The 21044-nt window shown below is 38.2% G+C and overlaps 1 protein-coding gene across 1 annotated transcript in view; it reads left to right on the forward strand.

The window, feature by feature from the left end:
• The window catches only part of LOC146132042 (uncharacterized), a 51177-nt gene that overhangs the window by 24278 nt on the left and 5855 nt on the right, over nucleotides 1-21044 (forward strand). Inside the window, exons 29-48 of the mRNA XM_083397190.1 lie at nucleotides 619-752; nucleotides 1249-1289; nucleotides 1957-2136; nucleotides 3583-3701; nucleotides 4690-4852; nucleotides 6360-6487; nucleotides 8250-8391; nucleotides 9549-9737; nucleotides 10798-10952; nucleotides 12091-12304; nucleotides 13372-13468; nucleotides 14165-14300; nucleotides 14915-15112; nucleotides 15533-15638; nucleotides 16028-16171; nucleotides 17029-17165; nucleotides 17860-18003; nucleotides 18700-18937; nucleotides 19401-19519; nucleotides 19940-20073. Coding sequence (XP_083253316.1) covers nucleotides 619-752; nucleotides 1249-1289; nucleotides 1957-2136; nucleotides 3583-3701; nucleotides 4690-4852; nucleotides 6360-6487; nucleotides 8250-8391; nucleotides 9549-9737; nucleotides 10798-10952; nucleotides 12091-12304; nucleotides 13372-13468; nucleotides 14165-14300; nucleotides 14915-15112; nucleotides 15533-15638; nucleotides 16028-16171; nucleotides 17029-17165; nucleotides 17860-18003; nucleotides 18700-18937; nucleotides 19401-19519; nucleotides 19940-20073 — 2918 coding nt within the window. The remainder of the gene's footprint in view (nucleotides 1-618; nucleotides 753-1248; nucleotides 1290-1956; nucleotides 2137-3582; nucleotides 3702-4689; nucleotides 4853-6359; nucleotides 6488-8249; nucleotides 8392-9548; nucleotides 9738-10797; nucleotides 10953-12090; nucleotides 12305-13371; nucleotides 13469-14164; nucleotides 14301-14914; nucleotides 15113-15532; nucleotides 15639-16027; nucleotides 16172-17028; nucleotides 17166-17859; nucleotides 18004-18699; nucleotides 18938-19400; nucleotides 19520-19939; nucleotides 20074-21044) is intronic.

A 21044-nucleotide genomic window follows, 5' to 3' on the forward strand; every position in this document is an offset into this window, starting at 1 on the left:
GGTGTGCTATGATTCAGTAATTCCAGTAACGGATGAGGTTTCACTTATTGCTCAATGTTGTAATGATTTATTGAGTGTGAATTTTTATATTTACTTGTAAAGTATATTATGGTCTAAAGACTTGACTTGATTAGATTGAAAATAACTTAGAATTCACTTTTTTCACTTGTCCAACTTAAGAATTTAAGTCAAACTTGACTAGGTATTTGTAGGTAACCAATTGGTATAGAGCAGGGCTACTCAACTATTATTAGGAAAGGTACAATTACAAAATTTAAAATTTGCTTAGGTCTGTTATAACTCTCATGAAATAATTTACAGTCATACAAACTGTAATACGGTATAAGTCCTTCGCTTCAACTGAGAATTCTGTCATGCCGTTACTATGCAAAGGGGTTTTCAACGAACAGCAGCAATTGTTTGCCGAGAAAACAATCATCAAATCGTTTTGCCCAGTAAATACTGAGACAGATAAGGTCCGGATTCGACATTGAAAAGGTCCGCATTCAGGCCGCGGTTCCGCCAGTTGAGTAGCCCTGTTCATATGGAGTATAGACTCATTTTATTTAAAAATAATGTCTTAATTGGTTAAGCTTATTGGGTCTTTTCGTGGTTTAGCACTCGTCTGTGTGTCGTGCTGCTGTCCACGCTGGTCGGGTCCTCAACTCCCACGGTGGACCGGTCACCGTCGAGCCAAAAGAGGGACTGGTGTCTTACGGGGGGAGCTACGCCCACGGAATCACTTCCCAGGAGTAAGTGATTGGACTGCGTTCGAAGTCCGACATTTTTTTTTTAACAAAACTGTCAGCAAAGATAAAATATAGAGTTATCTCAACCAGGCAACAAATCAATAGATAGAAAACGCTCTTTTGGTGTAAGCGAAGTGTAAACTGACGTTTCGGCAGCAGATACCAGCTGACTTCATCAGGGTTAATAATAAAACAGGAGTGCGTTAGCCAGCTTATATACTAAGAAATACAAAAATAAAAAGATCCAAAGTGAAACTTTGTTAATGACTCTATACTCCTATATGGTATTAAATTGCGATAAAATGCTATAGGGGTTAAATTACCTTTTTCTTTTTCCAACCATTTTGGTCAAAAGTGATTTAAGCTTTTTGGCGACCAAGTAATGATTTTGACCAAAAATGACCGCCAATAATTTGACCGTTTTTTCTGTTAGGTTTTGTGTTAAAATTTCATTAATCGTATACGAGCTACCACGAACATCTCTTGTTTTTCTCTGCAGTTTTGGACCCTATGGTGCTTCGTTCCATTTCACTGGCAAAAGTAAGTAGTTAATCACAACTTTACACTTTACTGAAAAGCACATTAATTGGTAACAATCATTGTAAGATACTGAAGAATTGTACTATCACTCAGTTACTGAGCGGCAGGACCTTTTATGAAGATTAAATATCTTTCAACAATTTTTTTGTATATATGCAATGTAGAAAAACTAGTCAGTGATTGGATTGGAACCCACGGCTTTCGTCACATGGGGACCTTCGCTTCATATGTGACCAAAGCACTGCTTGTTCCCAAACGAAAACTTTTAGAATCCTGTACTCGAATCCTAAAAAAAAGCTTTGTGTTATTATCTTGGAAGGTGTACGTTGTGCTAGCCTTGATGCCGCTTGCCACGCAAATAAGTTTTTTTGTTGTAACTTGAAAGTTTGGAAACAACGGGTTTGAATTAAAAACAGACACAGGTTTTGTCATAAAGTCTTTGGATCTTTGAAAGTCGTTGTTTCTTATTTTTATTGATTTTCACATTGAAAAGTCTTTACAAAAACCCTATGTTTTTGCGAAAGTATAGTCTTTTATTTTGTACAGGTGATTTGATTCTTTGAAAAAGATTTTTTTCTCTTTAAAAGTCTAGTCCTTCATATCAAAAAAAAAAAACTGGGGGCAATGCAAACACACAAACGCATCATCGTGTCCGTCCGTTTTATAGCACTTCGCTGCGACGATGGCTGGCTTCCCTGGAAGGACCACTGCTACTACATCTCGAACAAGGGGGTGGCTCTCAATTGGCACGACGCCAGGGGCGACTGTATAAGCAGGGGAGGCGACCTCGCTTCGATCCTGACCCAAGGCGAGAATGACTTTATCAATGCACAACTCTTAGTGGCAGGTGAGCGATTATACGACTTTGCAAGTTGCGCGCATTAATTTTATGTCGGAAAATTAGTCATTTTGTTACAACGGGAGTTTTCTGCATCCAACTTCTAACCAGACTGATGGATCCACAGTAATACAGAACTGGGTCCGGCTACGAAGCAATAACAACAAAGTTGCTTCCTCACAGGCTAAATTAGGTTTTTCATTTGAGCAATTTTACATTCTTTCGAGCAAGAGAAGGAAAAAAATTCATAGCGTCAGCCCTTTGCAATTTAAAATGGCTCCGGCCCAGCTCTGGCTCCATAAGGACGCGTTTACTCTACAGCTGAGCAGAGCTGAGCTGGGCGTAACATTGCGTTTGTACTATGGCTGCGTAACAGACAAGCAAAATCACTTTCACGTTCGATGGCAGTCGAGCAAAGCGTGAAAATCGGCGTAACCCTTTACTAGCTGCACGGGGCTTGAGTTAAGCAAAGCGTGAAACGCTCGCCACAATAGAAATTAAATGCAAATTACGCTTTGTTCAGCTCAGCGCAGCTGTACTGTAAACGGGCCTTAAAAGAGTAAAACGGGCCTTAAAAAATAACAATAGCTCCTGGGCCCCGAGCTCGGCACCTTTTCCGGCTCCGCAGCCCTGGGTCGGAGGTTTGTAATTTGTACCGTAGGTTAATCTAGTGTTGAGATGAAGGTTATAGGCCATTGATTATACTTAAACGCAAGTGTTAGGGCGATAATTGCGTTAGCGTTTGGGAGCTTCGTTATCTTTATTTGTTTACATTGTTGAAAAACTTGCATGTTAGGGAATAACCCACTTCATTGGATCGCGAACTTGCAATAACTTTGACAGGCACCTTTCTTTCGGACCAATATTGATATAAGAATTTAAACAGGACATCGGCTGCCAATCATTGGTTTAAGATACCGTTAGGAGATCGGTAATGCATTAGGTTTTGTAACGTTGCTTTACTACTTTTTATTTATTTGTTCGATGGGTACAATAGCCCTAAATAGCATAGTTACAGGATCCTGCTTCGGTACGAGTGTTCATAATAGGAAATAATCGTGGTTTTGTTTGTTTCTGGTCTTCAGGCCTAACAACTTTTTAATATAGTTTTTTATCTTTCGTAATGTTGGAAAACACAGCAAAAGTCCTATGGTGTTGCGTAATAAATAATAAGAATATCAGACCCCTACAGAAGTAACTATCAATTTGAACGTTTTGAAAACTCTTTATTCATTTTCAACATATTCATTTTTCAACATTTTCGTTTTTCGACATTAATTTTTTAAGAGTTATTCGAAACGTTCAAAATGATACCTACTCCTGTATAGGCTTTGATATTCTTATTACGTCTTGCTACAGCCTCCAACCATTATTTTGCCATAGTGTTGTTTATAAAAATAAAAATAGTCATAGCTCGGAGAAGCACAATGTTGATTTTCTATTGCCTTTTTGCAGATGTCGGCGGCGACATTTGGATTGGACTGAACGACTTGGAGATCGTCAACTACTACAAGTGGTCGGACGGGAGCCCAGTCACCATGACCAAGTGGTTTTGGGACGAACCGAAGCAAACGGTGTGTACACAATAGTTTGTCATAAACTTCATCAACGTCTACAAATTATCAACGTCTACATAAAGCAGGGGTGTCCAACAAGCGGCACGCGCGCCAAATGTGGTACTCGACCAAATAAAAAATGGCACGCAAGCCCCCCTAAATTACTTAATTTGCTATTCAGCCAATTGTAAAAAATACCTAATTTTTTATACAGTAAATTGCCATTGTATATTCACAATATAAAACAATCACTGCAATCACGACAACTAACAATTACTTCTAATACTATGACATTACATTGTAGTGGAGTCTAGCATTCATATAACTATAAAGTTTGGTGTAAAGAAACAGAAAGCAAAAGTCAGCTCACCGACGGACATTTAGATGCAGTAATGCGCACTGCTAACTACACGTTTTTATTATTTGTAAAAAATTTTATATTTAATAAAAATGTTTATATAGCTTTTATTATTAGAAAGAATTATATTACTAAACTTTGGCACGGGAAAAAGTTATAGGATAAAAATTGGCCGGCATGTTTAAGTTGGACACCCCTGACATAAAGGGAAGGTCCCATACAATTTTTTGATATTGTTACCTGCGATTCTGAGCAAAAACTCGACCTTCCGGACCAAAACATAATGACGTTTAAACTGCAGTGTTGTAAACTATTCATTTTGAAACAACTGAAGTCCCATTCAGTTCCCTTTCAAGTCTTTGGCCTAACATGTCAACCGTAAGTCTACTCTAGTCCTTTCGTTTTGAAACAAAGTATTAAATGAAGAAAATTGGTGATCTGCAAACATCACTAACGTAACGTATTGCGAGCAAACTGTTTCACGGGCAGAAATAAGGGTAAATAATTTGACAAAATGACTTAAGGGCAATTCAAATCATTCGGTTCAAAAGACTTAAGTCAAGCCAAGCCATTTGAAAACAGTGACTTAAGTACACTTAAGTCAAGTCAATGACTTAAATCAGTACAGCACTGTTGCTATTTAATCAGAACAAGCAATGCGTGAACATCTACCGCTTTGAGGGCTACTGGAACGACAAGAGCTGCGATGACGTGTACCCGTACTTGTGCAAGAAGGAAAAGGAACTTCTACCCCCCCTGGAAGGACCCCCGCCCGGAGATGAGGGGTGCGACGCCGGATGGACCGCATTCGGTGGGTCGACCGTGTTTAATTTATATTTTTTTTGGTCGATGGACCATGATTTGCTTATTACACATATACTTGTGAATTGTGATTTGGGAAACTTATTTGACTTAAAAAGTCAGGACCGGCAGTAATATCAGCAATATCCACATGGTCATATGAAAAGCTTCAAAACAAAACCCGTTTACGAAGTAAGAATATCAAAGCCCATACAGAATTAGGTAGAATTTTGAACGTACCAAAAATTCTTTATTTATTTTCGACTTCATTTTAAAATCATTTTCAAATGAACAAAGCGTTATTCGAAGCGTTCAATGATGCCTACTTTTGTACGGCATTAACATTCTTACTACGTCCTACTACAACCTCAAGCCATTGTGCTTCAAACCCCGTTTAGATCATCATTATCAAACAATTCGGCATGACTAATGTGAGAATTCGAAAACGTCGAAGATATATAGACACTGAAGTCTATGATATATCACTGTGATCGCAAAAACACCAATAAAACTATCAACCTGTCTAAACGACCATAAAATTGCTTGACAAACACCAATAAGGTAGTAACATCTTCTGGTGCAAGGCAAGTACAATGGATGTCTAAGTCGTCTTTACTATCCTCTGATCACTAAAGAAGGTTTAAAGTAGAACAATTATTTTCTTACCAGATCACATAAAAAAATATACACTGGTCAGATGACGTAATCCTCAATAGGGCCAGATTGAAATAAATTTTGCTTATTTTTCTTTCTCCACTATTATCTTAATTCTCCCTTTGCTGTTAGTTTTAGTTAATTTCGATGGATAATATATTGTTTGGTTTTATTGTGTTTTTATTTTAAATGATACATATAGGCAGGGTTGTCATACCGTCTTTATTTCTAAGAGTTGTCCTTATTTTAAAGAGCCAGGTCTTAGAAAACCTAAATGTACATATTTTTAAGAAAAGTCCTTATACTTGACTTGTGTCCTTATTTTGTCTTACTTTCAACGACTACAGAACTTGTTTTTTTTTTTTGCGAAGTGGTTGGTAATGGGGAAATGGGTGCGCAGTGCAGTCGACACTGTGGTTAAATCAGGAAAGCGATAAGCAAGGGTGACCAACACATTGATCGTAATCGACTGTTCGATTGCCACATTTCACCAAGTCGATCGTGTTATGTGTCGGATTTCTAAAATAGCGTTCTTCAAGGATTAACAGGAGTAGACCAACAACCAAACCATAAACCTTGATAAATTGCTGGAGCAGCTTGTTTCTGGAAAAAATATGGAATGTGATATGACACGCCTCGTATAAATATAATCCATTTCCAAAAACGTTTTTTAAATGCTAATCTAATTTTTCGTTTGTCCTTATTTTTGGGTTCATGTCGATGGCCTCCCTGCATATAGGTCGCCGAAGTTTAAAGTGATTGGGGCATGGTCCGCTCCTGCGTTTACTACAATGTATTGCATATAGGATACTGACAGTGCAATGCTTAAGTTTCACGAAAAACCTCTTATGTTTTTTTTTCAGGTTCGTCTTGCTACTGGGCGAGCAACGACGAGTTCATGTTCATCTACGCCAACCGAATCTGCGAGGAAAGTGATGCCAAGCTGGCCGCCGTCCACGACGATTACGAGCAGTCGTTCATCCACGCATTGGTAAAAAACTTCTCGTTATTTCGTATTGAAAATTGGGGTGTTTTTCCAACATAATTTTTTATAACTGAAAGTACAGCAATTACTTCAAAACGCCTTATAATGCTAAATAATAAAGATTAGAGCGTTTAGAGAAGTGTTACTCAAATTTTGTCAGCCTGCGTCACACTATAAATAAATAAAAACATTCGCGCTTTCACAAAACCGTGCAGTTATAACTTCACAGCAACCCTACACGGCAAGGTATAGACTTATAGAGTACGCAAAAACAAAAATGTTATCATTTCTCTATTAATAGTTTACATCCAAGTATCCCATATTTATCTGCATGAATACATGCGTAATACAAATATGTTATTTGCAAAGTTAAAAAAAGAGTTCTGCGGCACACAGTAGAGAATTCTTGCTTTATAGATTAAATACAGCGTCAATCATCATTGCTTGCATGCATAATGGACAAGGTAACATCAAAGACCAAAACTCTTGTCTAGAAATTCAGTTTACAAGCTTTTTGTATAGCCACAAACTTTGTCCACGACCACGCTAAGTGTCTAGTTCAGTGGTTCTCAAACTTTTTCTAAAAAATTACGCAAACGCCCCCTAGCATTTTTTCAATTGCTCGCGCTCCCCTTAAAAATACACACAAATAAACATAAAATAACACGTTTGGATGGGACGGGTGCACTTACAGTCTTAGGTAGGCTTGTTGATGACGTATTTAGTATTGTAACGCTAACAAAATCTTTATTTGAAGCAATAAAGATAAGTTTTAAAACCGTGACCGTACAACCCACAATGGCAGCACAGCAAGCTGTAGAAACGTAATTCTTATTAGCATAACGCATCATTATGTCGCCACAATGCACAATTCAGCTGAAAGCATGCAATCGCGTGCATGAACAACTAATCGTAGCTTTTGATGACGAGCGCAAACACGTTGAAAATAAAACCGCGGACCCCAGTTTGAGAACCACTGGTCTAGTGGCTATGGTGTGGAATATTATGTTTTGAAATGATCACATTAGGAAAACGATAGTGCTCAACAAAGAGTACTATCGAGAAATTAATCACTGAAATTTGATGTCGACTGAAGTCGTTATCTGTTAACAGTGAATAAACACAGTGGTAGTTACAACACCTTCAAATAGAATCTAATAAGCCAAGGTTGCCAACACTAATAACCAACACAAAGTAAATATAAAAATTTAACTTACACCACACCAAAAGTAGCTGTTAACAGAAATAAAGTCGTTTGAAATAAAGGCCACGAAGGAGACACGTTTCTGCTCGAGGCAAAGCGCGCCACTGGGAGCAGTGTTTATTAAAATAAACAATAAAACCCAAAGTTTAAAAACCATAGTAAAATCAGGATCAGACATTAAAAAAAAGGAATATATATTTCGCTTATACGGGCTTCGTCAGTTCCTCTAAGTAAAGTAAAATACATAATATACAAAGCAAAATAATAATAAAATTTTATATAACGCGTCAGCGGAACAGTGATCGACAAGCAGAAACCTGCTTCCAATGGTTTTGGATTCCATAAAGATACACCCTTCTATATTTATTAAAATAAAACACTGAAAGGTTACCAGTCACAAAATCACGTTTAAGCAGTGTGGCAGGTATACTGCATCGTTACCTTTTGGTCTAAGCTTCAAGTGTTACCAGTGCGCAAATCGGTGAAGTAAATTTAGCAATAAAGGAAAAAATAACTTCCCCATCTGTATTCTATCTTTGTAAAAAATGCCAACCCACACCCTAGGTGCTGAACACGTTGCCGCCCGGCCTCGGCTACACTTCGTGGATCGGATTATCGGCCAAGATCACCGAAACTGGGTCGCTGTACTACGGCTGGGAGACCGGCGAACCAGTGACGTACACCCACTGGGATAGGCAAGAACCAGGTTTGTTGGACGTTGAAGGCCCTATTGAAACCGCAGCTAGATTTTATTTATTTATGATGTTTGTTAAGAAAAGAAAGAACTTGCATGGACAGAAACATAAGCAAAAAACTTTCCACCATTTATAGTGCTGAGATTAAAGTTTTTTTTATCTCCATCCCCTTGACCAAAGCTTGTGGAGTCGGCTAAAACAATCAGAGTTTGACTCCGATTAATAAAACACTAATACTAGCAGTATTCCGATACTCTTGACAAAGTTATTTTCAAGTTTTGCTTGAAAAAAATCCACAAATCTGCTGATATTTAGTAGTGGTAGCAGAAGTATGCTACGAAAGATTTCAATTTTATCCCGTTTAAAGTTTATCCTTTTCGACCTATTCAACTCGCCTTTTTTAAGGGTAAATGATATAAACGCTCGTTGCACAGTACATGCAGCGTTCGACGTCAATCACTCTGAAGAAGGCGATTTGAGTGTATGTCTTTGAAACGTTGGAGATCTAATATAACGGCCAGAGAAGCTTTTTGAAAAAGTATACAATTTGTCTTGAAACTATATCAGGGATGGCGAACTACTGACCCCGGGTCACAAAGTGACCCACTACCGATTTTGAATGACCCACTTGTCTCTCTAGAACTGCCGAAATGTGGTCAATTATTTTAAGGAAAAAATAACTCCCAAAAAATAAACAATCCATCCTTAGATAGCACTGTACTGTTTAAATCAGGGCTACCCAATCTGTGGGTCGTGCAAAAATGTTTAAGGGTGACGAGTAGGCTTACATTAACTGCACTTCAGCAAATGCGTGCATAAAAGCAAACAACTAAAAGCATTTTGTTTACCGCTGTAAAACGTAAAGGGTGGCGATCCTTTAAAGGAAAGTAAGAGCTCGCAGACTAAAAATTCTGAAAACCCTGGTTGAACCATGCTGAAAAGCCTTATGCTGAACTCCTGTTATCCCCCCATTCGTGGGAGTCTGAATTTGAAAATCGTTCAAAAAGCTTGAATTACCAACAACGACGCAGCAGCAAAGTTTCGCATAAAATTAGCATATAATGAAATATTTGACCAACTTGTGATTAACGTGGTGTTTGTGACCCGCGCGATAAAAAAGGTTCGCCACCCCGGAACTATATCTCTAAAATCCCTTGCTTTACCACAGACGTTCGATTCTCGTGCGCCTTCCCGTTCGTGTACCAGGGTATTACCTTTTACGAGTGCACCACTTACAATCACCCGGCTCGCATGGAAAACACCCCCTGGTGCAGCATCGACCCTCAGTATCGGGGGGGCTGGATCAACTGTGGCACGACTAACGAGTACGGATGCACGCACATGGACGACCAGACCGGTAAGAATATGTGGACAGAAGCTGTGATTAAAAACACTCACATGTGTTTGTATGTGTGTGTGTATTTCATTGAATGTGGGGTACTGTAGATCCGCTTCAATGTGGAGTTGCTTGTACCAACAAAATGTAGCAAGCATTGGCATATTGGTTGTCCCAATACATTTCAGTAGCATTTTGTACTGTTATGCTCCGTGCAATTGTGGGTTGGAAAGTTTTGTTTAAATTAGCTTGGCTTGCTATTTATTGAAAATACATTACAATAAGAACTAAATCGGATTTTGCGAAATATTTTTTATATTTTTATGATATTTTGAAATGAATTTGATTCATTCGGCGGTCCCGGTATGACCGGAGGTCTTGAGTTCGAACCTCACTGCAGGCTAGTAGTTTTTCTAGCCTGCCTTGCTTGCATCATTGATCGACAGATTCGGCGAGTCTTCGACGGCTTTTCGGCTTACTACAGACCTGGTTGATTAAAAAAGTTGTTGTTTTCCTTTGCTGCCTCCTAACGGGCGAAGTGATACAATAAAACCTGTAGACCACATTTTTTGTTTATTTTTTTACTGCACTTATATGTGATATGAACAATCAAACTTTATCCAGCTATATACATTAACGTGTATAAGGGGGCGTAGATATCTTTATTTTTACGTATTCGGTTTGCATTTTATCCAGCTATACACTTATTATTTTGATAAATAACAGACTTGTTTTTATCTAAACCAGTGGCAGATCGTAATCGCGCGAAGCGCTAAAAAATTTTACGTTTAATTGGGTTTAACTAAATTGGCCAAACTTTCATTTAGGGCATGTGGAATGTTATTGGGCACACAATTGCCACATTGTTCGTGCTTGATATTTTGGATTTTATCAAGCTGATTACGACAAACAAGTTATAAGGTTATAAAAAACTTGAACGATTCTACCGCCCAATGTTCTGGTGAATTACCTACGCAAAAATCTGATAGGGCTGGTGCAATTTATTTGTTATTTCTGAGGGGTGCCGCTAGCTATAAAAGGTTGAGAAGCACTGGCTGATGCACAATCTTCTTCACTCTAGGATACTGGCAGATTGACGTCTGCGGCCAGAACCGCTACTACGTGTGCGAGAAGGACAGAGTAGGTTACACACAACCAGTCGAGACGACACCAAGTACAGACGGAGGATGTGCAGTTGGATGGATGGGAAGCAGTAACACTGTCGCCTGCTATCAGGTAAATCTCTTGAAAAAAAGCGCGTTTTTCGCTATGGTCGGAGAAGCCGTTTCTAAACAAAATCAAGATTAGCATTTGTCGTTAGTTAAACACTTAGTTTAACCAGGGATTATTAAGTTGATTTTACTAAATAAAACGTTAAATCTAAAGTTAAAATTGTTATTCAATTTAATATATTTTAACGAAATAATAGAAATCGAAGGCTTGAGAAAAACTATTAAATGTGCCCAATTTTTATCCCTTTTCACTGATTGTTTGTATTTTTTTGTTTTTATCATTTAAACCACACTTTTTCACCTTTCTAAAACTCGTACCAATGAGCAAGTTTGTAACTTTTCTTGCTATTCACCAACAGTTGTTTACCTATTTGTCCCGTACGTACAAAACGGTTGCTCTTTCACGAAGAAAATGATTCTGTGTAGACTAGAGTTCAAGAATTTAAGTACAGGTGTTTTAGCAGCCTGTTTATTTGGAATATGATACCTACAAGGACCGTGTAAGAGACTTGCCGTCGGTCCTCGAGTTATTTTTTGTATTTGTCGACCAAGGGTGGACTTAACTAAGGGAAAGTAATATAAAAAAGTAGGTAAGGGCTGTTACTGGGTTTTTTCCATTGGCCTAAAAGGTTATCGGGAATTGTCTGACTTAAATCAGTAGATGTCTAAGCCCAGTCTATTTGGCTACTGACTCCACTAGGAACCAGTCAACTTATTCAAATAAAATCTTGCCCTAACAGCCAGCTCTTTTTGCTTTTTTTGGCAGAAGGTTAGCATTTTTACCTTTTTCGTTCAGGTGGTAGTGTAAATCAAATTAAAATGTTATTAGCAGTGATCCGGTTAAAGACAAAGGTATGGTTACTTACCCGTAGCAACCCCCGTTCGCTGGCGGTGGTTGCCAAACGTTAGTGGCTCGTGGCATACTAAAAATATCTTAACTATTTCGCTCTACACTGTTAACAGAAGAACAATGGAGTAATTTTACAATTGCCCATAATATACAACAAACTATAAGTAAATGTCTCAAAATTATCAATTTGTAATGAATATAGTGTTTATATATCTCGCCCCAATGTGCCGCGGTACACAGTTCATGAATCACTGGCTAAACGCCTACAATTTTTTTTTTAATTTCGCTTTAGATCAACGAGTTTGCGGAAGCTGCGAACAGGGCCACGTGGTTCGACGCGGTCGACCACTGTAGGGCGCAAGGTGCCGAAATCGTGTCGCTGCACAGTCCGCAGGAGGAGCTAGAGATCGCCAACTTTATCGCGGCCACCAACATCTACTCGTACGTTGGATTCTGGACAGGACTGAACAACATCGACCTAAACGAAGGATATCAGTGGACCGACGGTTGGTTTTAGGGCTTTGTTGCTTTTGATGAAGATATTTTATAAGAGTGACTTTTAACGTATGGTTTACGTAGCAACGGTGTACAGTTATTGCTGGCAGTGTTTTAATGACTTAAGTCTTAATTTTTCAAATTAACTGAAGTTAATTTTTTCAAGTTACTTAACTCGGTTTTTTATAATTTTTTTTTTATAAATGGGGTTATTTTTTCAAATTTTTTCACGTCAAACAATTAGGTTGCATTGGGAACACACAATAAGACGTAAAAAGCAACAACGCAGTAATATCCAGTACCGGTACAGCATTAGATCAAAATCGTCTAAATAAGACCTAAATCTGTCGGAATAAGTCATCAATTTATCGGAAAAAGGCCTAAATTCATTGACATACGGCCTAAATTCAACAAAAGAAGGCCTAAGAGGCCAAAATAACGCCCGAACCTGTGGGTAGAGGGTATGAGACGACAGAGGGTCATCGGTCTGGTTTTGGTGACTGCGTTTGGACGCCCTAGTCTGACCTGCACCGTCAGGGCGCCGCTGTTTTGGCACCGGATTTTCGGTTTCGTTTGGGGTTATTGGTGGGTAATGGGTGGGGTTAGAAAATTGGTTCTGATAGGGCTTTAAAATTATTAGGGGAGTTAGTGATGTACTTAGGCCTTGGGTTATTTAAAGTGTTGTTTAGGCCTGATTATGACCTTTTAGGTTTTATTCCTACGGATTTAGGACTTAATACCATTAGTTATTAGTCCTATTTTGGCCTTATTCCGAATTGTGTTTTATTCTGACGTTGGTGTTGTTTGTATCTCGGTCTATGGCTGGAGTACCTTGCATTATGTTAGGTTTTTGAACTATTTTAAAAATGACTTGTTGACAACACTGCTACTTTCCTCTGAACGAGTATCTTTCTGTAAGTCTTGCCACCCATTATATAAAATCAACGGATAACGCTATACAGGAGCGAACTTTTCTACTGTAATATTCGTGGATACATTGCTGAAAAAAAGTTTATCCATTGCTGTGTGTTACAATAATTCGTGCAACAGCCTACAAATGTTTAATTCGCGTGTTTAGGAACGCCGGTAAGCTACACCAACTGGGGCGACGGTGAGCCAAACGACCACAACGGAAAAGAGCCGTGTGTGGAAACCCTATTCATCAATTACGCCACGTAAGTGCGGAAAAATGTTTTCGTTTTTGACAAGTTATGGTGTAAGTTGAGTATATAAACTTGCGATATGAACTGAAAAAAGCGTTTTGCTCTAGCACAGGGGTTCTTAAACTTTTTTTTACCGTGGTCCCCCAAATAACTTTTTTGCTTCGCACGGACCAGCAAAGGCAGGAAATTTTTAGTGATGACGCCATAATACAAACAGACTTCAGAAATTTTCTGTTTTCGGTCCAAAAAATGTGAAATGAAATAAAGTCTAAGTATATTCAGTGCAAAAACGTTTTATTTTTAACTATAGTCTACTCTTTTCTTTGAAAAATAGATTGCTTGAATAAACACTAATAGTTCAATTAGGCCTTCATGGATCCCCTAAAACTGGTTACGTAAGCCCTAATGGGTCCATGGACCCCAGTTTAAGAATCCCTGCTCTAGCAAAAGTAAAACAAAGCAATAAATTTAACAGTTTGCTTTTAATATATTATATATATATAATGCACAAAGCAAATTTATTTTACTTTTTCTACCATATTTTCCTTTTGCGTATGCTTTTTGTCATTTGACACAGAAAATAATATGCTCTTGGATATTAAAGCTTTGCTCCGTATACGTGCATCTTGCAAAGTTTGTGCGAGAAAAAAAGAGTTAGAATAAAGTGAATATGGAAGATTTTTTTTTTAATTTTTATTGGACTTTTAGTTGGAACGACCTTAACAGCGACGCGCTGCGAAACTGGGTGTGCAAGATCTCCAAGCGGGACACCCCCTTGCCCCCACCCACCCTACCACCCCCAGGGGGCGTGGTTTCCACTGCATGTGGCACGGACGGGACGTGGGTAAGTCAAATGTGTTTGCTCTACTGTTAAATGTATTTTTTACTTTGAACCAAATGGTATGTTTCCTTAAAAAAAAAAAAAAAGTTCTTCGTTTTAGTTAAAAACGTGATGTTAGAAAAACATCGAAATGGCTCTGTTGTTTCCAAAGAGTCTTTTCAATATGCACTGAAATAAACTTGCATTTTTTCGATTTAGTTTTTTTCCCACACATCCAAAAAGATTTGAAATCTGTATATATGTACTTTTTTTAGTATTCAGGGCGTATGATTTTATATAAACTGTTGCTACCAGGCATAGTAATACTATGAAAACCAGCTCATCTGGTAATTGTTGCAAATCGCCTTCGTCAGGGTAAATGATACCGAAAGCGCTTAGTACATACGAACTATAAACTGAAGATGATACAAGTTCGTATCGAAACGTATTAATCAAGATGATGTCGATCTACTCGACCTTTTCGGTTTTGCCATTCATCAACAAGCAAATATATATTTCGTTATTTGTCAAATAGTCCTGTTGACATACGGATTTGCGCATTATTAAAAAGCACGTGTTGTGATGATTCCTCATAAAAATCTATTTTCGTTCGTTGAAAAAACTTGGTTTTCCCCTAGATCCTTTTCACGCCCAGCTACGGCCTCGAGAAGTGCTACATGTTCGTGGACGAAACCACTCAACCGTGGAGCCTGGCCGAGCAGGATTGCACTGCTCGGGGAGGCAACCTGGTGGCGATACACAGCCAGGACGAGAACAGCTTCGTGCTGAGTCGAGCCGCTAAGATGAACGTCGGATCGTCTTGGATTGGATTGCGGGTAAGTTATAATATGTTTTATTTTTTCAATATTTAAGCATTTTGCTATATGGTAAGTTACTGTATGTTTTATTTTTTCAATAGTTTAGCACTTAAAAAAAATTTACCGCATCATATCGGAGTTTTTACCTTTTTTACGGTAACGTTGAACGTTATACACAAAGCAAGAAATTTTAATGTATGTCTCATAACGCGCTTTTGGAATCCTTTTAAGGACAGCTTTTAATTAAATGCATCTTACTTGTGGCCTTAAATGAGACCGATGCCCCCGTAGGATTACTGGTCTACTATTAAAAACCCGTTGTTTAGAGGTTGTGAAATGTTGTCGCTTTCTGTTATGTTCGTCTTTTCAAAAGGCACAAATTAAATGAACGATTAACACCTGCTAACAACATAATAATTCTCGCTATTCTACATTCAGACGGTGAACAGTGCAAACGGGCCGGTGTTTGGCTGGTCCGACAACTCTCTGGTGGATTACACCAACTGGGCAAAAGGCGAACCAAACAACTACTTTGATCAGGAAGGTATGTACACTATCGAAAAATACGCTTTCCTTTAGGTGTACATCAAATAAATAGTTGCAAAATGACACACGGCTCAAGAATAAAACAATTTTGTTTACCCTGCTATCATCGTTTGCTTTGCTCAAAGCGAAATTGGTCAAATTAAAAAAAAATCAAATTTTTTCAAACTTATTTTTTCAAAAAATTATTTCAAATATTATTTTAAAATTTATATAGCAGGCAACGATTCTCTTGTCGTTTCTTTGCCAGCTCCTCCTGAGCCTGCGTAACAGCCGACAGAGCGGCCGTCCCTGTATTGACCTGAGGTCGTGAGTTCGAACCTCCACGCAGGATAGTTGTTTTTCTAGCGTGGCCCTTTTATAACAGCGATAAACCCTGTCTTCTTACAGATTGTGCCGAGTTCGATGTATTCGCTGGTCTATGGAACGACGACAACTGCGCGGTTCCCAACGGATACGTGTGCGAGAAGTACCTGGGGGCCGACACCGTACCCATCACCCCCACCGCCCCTGTGGAAGGGGGTTGCCCCGCAGGTGTGAAAATAAATAATTTTGTTTTTGCGATGACATTTTATTGTGGAAACATTTTTTTTCTGTGTTACCTCTTTATGCAGAATACTCTAGCAAAGCTAGCAATTCTTACCACTTTAAATAGCTTAAAAGACATATATATGTCCAGCAAATGCATTGTCAGTATATCTTAAGTGGAATATAAGTGTATTTTTTTTTACATCTAAATGAATGATGTTTTTGCAACAAATTGGTGAAATTAGTGCTTGTTGTTGGATATTACATCCATGAGAAAATGCATAATATTGCATTAGAGTAAATTGGGAAAAGTCCCTCAAATATTTCTGTAGTAGACGCGCTTTATAATAATTTATAACATACACGATTTTTAAGTATATTATACTTGTCGGAGAACTGATTAAATCCAGCCAAAATATTTAAGACAGTTTTGTATAAAAACAAATTGACTTGTTTGGCGTGTATTACCATGTGCAAAAAATAATTCTGTAATATTTATGATTGTAAAGCACTGTCAAACTATCAACTAAACCATGTGTACGAAATCATAGGCGCATACATTTTGTTTTTCACAGGGGTGCTCAACATTTTTTCGCTAAATATGATGTCATTAAATGCATTATTTCGGCTGAGCACCCAAGTATCTGGTAGGGGTGGCTCGTAGAACCCTAAACACCAAAACTCGGCGTCCATTGACAACATGCCGAACTTAATTTAATATCAGATAAGCACCGACATCCTTAATATCCGACGAATAGGCTAATACTAAAATCTCGTATTGAGTGGAGCCTAGGATCTAACATTTTTGAAGACTTTTGTATACTCTTACTGTTATATAGAACTAAGTAAACATAATTTTTCAGGTTTCGTTGCTTTCGGCAACAAGTGCTGGATGTTCGGAGGCTACGGTGATGACCCGACCCTCGACTGGTTCACCAGCCTCGAGAGATGCGCCAACAACTCAGCCGACGTCGCCACCATCGTCAACGAATACGAGCAGGTAAGAAGTCGCTGAACAGTTAATCCTCCTGATGTTGGTTATTTTGAAATGCTGTTATTGGGAAAAGTATTGGGTTTTGTTTATTTTTTCTGCCAAGTCACCTGTTCTTTTCGTATTTAACGATAAATTGTTCATATTTAGGGGTCATGCATGATATTATCGCATACTAAAATATCATTACATATCAGCAGTGGTTGCGTATATAGTTTCAGGCATAAGTTGCGACTCATCAGTCGTTTTTACCTTGTTGCTGCATTGTACAACAAACCCCATAAAAGAAAATATAGACATTTTGTTTTAACAACTGATATCAGTATCCCATTCGAAGACCAATACTATGATGCCAGTTTGACAACAATGTGCAGATTGACCCAGTTGCATCTTACTAGTGCAAGATGTTACCCGTATTTATCTAAATAAAATTCCCATTGCTTATTCAGTGTTCTAAAACCATTAAGGTATAGAAAAGTCCTAAGTATGGCGAAAAAAGCAATTTCAAAAACTGTTAGGCAAATTAGAAAGCACATTATTTAAATGATGAGGAGGGTCAAATTAACAGCAGTAATGTTTTTAATGTTATTCGTTTTTTACGTATTAATTTTGCTCTATAATTGGTAGTAGGTTTGCTCTAACATTATTTAAATAATTCGTTACTACATTTGCATTATGTTCTATAACTCTTCCTTTTTCGCAGGCTTTCGTTACCAGCATGCTTCCAACAGTCGGCCGTACCGCCTGGATCGGTTTGAACGGCCGCATCGGCGGGCATTACGTTTGGCACGACCAGACGCCGGTCACCTACACCAACTGGATGCTGGGCGAACCGGACGGAGGCGGGGTTAGTATTCTACGCGCCTTTTTAAAAAAACGCATTTCTGTCAGAGCAATCAATCTATTTAGCGTCTATTGCTGATGTGTTTAAAGCGCCGTCTTAGAGTCACATACACATTTACCGGTTTGTGTGTATCAATCTTCTATTCGCGCAACCACGCTTTATGAACACAAACGTTTTTTCGAACTTTTTACACATTTTTGGACATTCTTATATAGTTTTGCATGGCAAATGCTAACACAAACATACGAGGGGAATATAAGAAACATAAGCTCTATAGAAGTAAGGTAGTTCACCTCTGTTTATTAGTATGATTTAATTTTTAATAAACGTGTTGGGTCCTCTATCGTTTAAGAAAAGTCAAACCCATACTTATTGACCATGCTAGTAATCCAAAGAGATTTATTGTGGCAGAATCGCCCTTTTTACAGAAAATAGTCGGTAATGAATTGAAATAAAAACTAAAAAGTAAGTAGAAATATGCTGTTATGCTGTAGGACCTTTACTCCAAATTAGAGAAAATAAATCAAGATTTTTGCCAAGATTTACGTTAAAACGAGGGATATAAAATAAACCCCCAAAAGGTCGCTTTTTAAACACGATATCAAAGATTCGGTATTGTACGTTGCAAACGCGAAAGTCTTTTTTGTATACATTAATCTCAAACAATTAATCACAACCATTTGTCAAACTCGACCACAGGACTCGGCTTGCGTCTACGTCGTTTCCGGCTCATCGGACGCCGGCAAGTGGGCCGACGCCGATTGTAACGGGAACCGGGCCTACGTCTGCTCGGTCCTGAGGTCCCCGACCCTGCCGGAACCAACCACCCCCTCGGCCGAGATGTGCTCCCCCGGGTTCCAGTTCTGGTCTGGCAACTGCTACAAGGTCGTAGATGGGGCGTTGAGTCGAAGCGAAGCCATGGCGACCTGCATGGACAGTGGTGGGTTATTTGTTTGGTTTATTACCCTATTTTTGTTGTTTCGCTTGCTTCACCAGTTAATGGATATTTTTTTCTGCTTTGCCCGGCTTTAAATAAAAGCTTTCATGCGGTCAAAATTACCGTTATACATATGTTTTTTTCAATTTTCCAATTGTTTTTTACGTTACCCGAACGAAGGCATTTGTATGACACTAATGTACTTAGTTTGGGGCATTTTATGCTTTTTATCCTGGTAGGATACAACGAACTATTCTGCCAAGTATTATGAAAATGACTTTAACATTCGGTAACTATTTAGCCCTTAGCGGTTTATATTAATATCGATACTGTTATACTCACAACAAATAATAATACAAAACCTCACCAACCAATACAAATGTTGCGTTTCTTGTCACATATTTTGAAAATTTAAACTTCTTAACTCTTGCGTATCGAGTCCCGTTTTTTCCTTCTTTAGGAGCAAACACGAATCTGGTTAGCATCACCAATGCTTATGAGAACGGCCTGCTGATGAGCTGGTTCCTGAGAGACATCAACGCCGCGGAGGCGGTTTGGACTGGACTCACCTACGTTCAAATGGTAAATCATGCTTATCTGTACTGCATATAGAAAAGTCGAAATGTTTAAAAATAAATAAAATTTTCATCGAAGAGTGTTACCTGATTAAATGATTTTTGATTTAAAAATAAACAAAACAAAAAACGTAGGGACATTCCAACACTGCCTAACGTTGTCGCGTATAAAACCTTTAATAAGTGTCTGATTGTTTCGATCTAAACACCCAATAAAAATATGCTTGGCTGCTTTAGGTTGACCGTACAGTAAAAATACATTTTTTACTTTTTTTCCCTAGTTAAGTGTATTTTTTAAAAAATAGCGTGGCTGATTTACTACACATTTTTAACCGAGAGTCATCAGCTTTACATTTTATAAATGACGTGACTAACACGATACCAGCTGATGTCCTTGTTAAAATTTAAACATTTCGCTCATTATCAGCTCACGGAAAATGAGGACACCATCACGACCTTCACGTGGGACGACGGCTGGCCGGTGGAGTACACCAACTGGGGCCCGTTTGAACCCAACGCCGAGATAATGGCCGGCGGTTCCGGATGCGTCCAAATGGCCAGGTAAAAATTCTAGTTTGTTTGACATTTGTGCCTATGTTTAAAACAAGTACTTTTTCATACTTTAAAAGTTGAAAAATAATACATTATTCGGGTTTTAGTTGTATGTAAAAAACATGTTAAGCAGTGAGATATTGTACCGGTGTCGATATGATAAAAAATTAATCATTTTATGGAGGAGTTTAGGCTAAATGGTGCTTTACAGCGCAGCGTTTTCTTATTAGGAAAATGTGTTTGCTTAACAATAGGTTGCAAACTAGATACTAAATTGGTAAAGCAAATTATCACTGGTTTTACCATAACAAAATAACTTGTACTGCATTGTACCTTTATAATAGCGGATATCTTGCATGGAGATAAATAACATGTATATTACATCGCTTATGCTTACTTCTTCGTAAAGTTTTGTTGTAAAGAAAAGGTGTCTACTTGTTTTTCAAAGTGTTTTTATTTTGTTGTTTTAGCGGTCGCTCATCTTGCTTTTATAATACTGGTTAAATGAGGGTTACTAAAACACTTGTTTTAGGAATACTACTGTCTGAAAAATGACAAATTCACTTAAAATTAGTTTTTCAAAAAATGTCGATTGCGGTTCTATGACAGAGACTATTACAATTAAAATACAATTCATTTTGTACTGGCATGAGGTTTGCGAATCATTGTTCAAATGATTTGCGGCTAATTTTGGAATGTTAATTAGTCGACATTAAACACCCGATTGTCAGGTGAGTTTAATCAAACACAGCGCAACGATAGGAATGCTTGTCGAATACGTCAAACTTCGCCCTTTGGTCTCTTGCATAACACGCTTGTTTGGCATTGTACCTTTGCATAACATGCAATTTATTTGGTGCAGTCTTGCATAACATTGCATATCTTTTTTCTTTCGTAACAAGCGTGAAATTGTTTCTTTTTTTTCTTCGCACAACTTGTGTCTTTTTTTCCCTTGCATAACAATACTTTTTTTGTTGCAT

Source organism: Ascidiella aspersa, chromosome 9 (genome assembly GCF_963924565.1).
Source record: "Ascidiella aspersa chromosome 9, kaAscAspe10.2, whole genome shotgun sequence".
NCBI classification, from domain to species: domain Eukaryota; kingdom Metazoa; phylum Chordata; class Ascidiacea; order Phlebobranchia; family Ascidiidae; genus Ascidiella; species Ascidiella aspersa.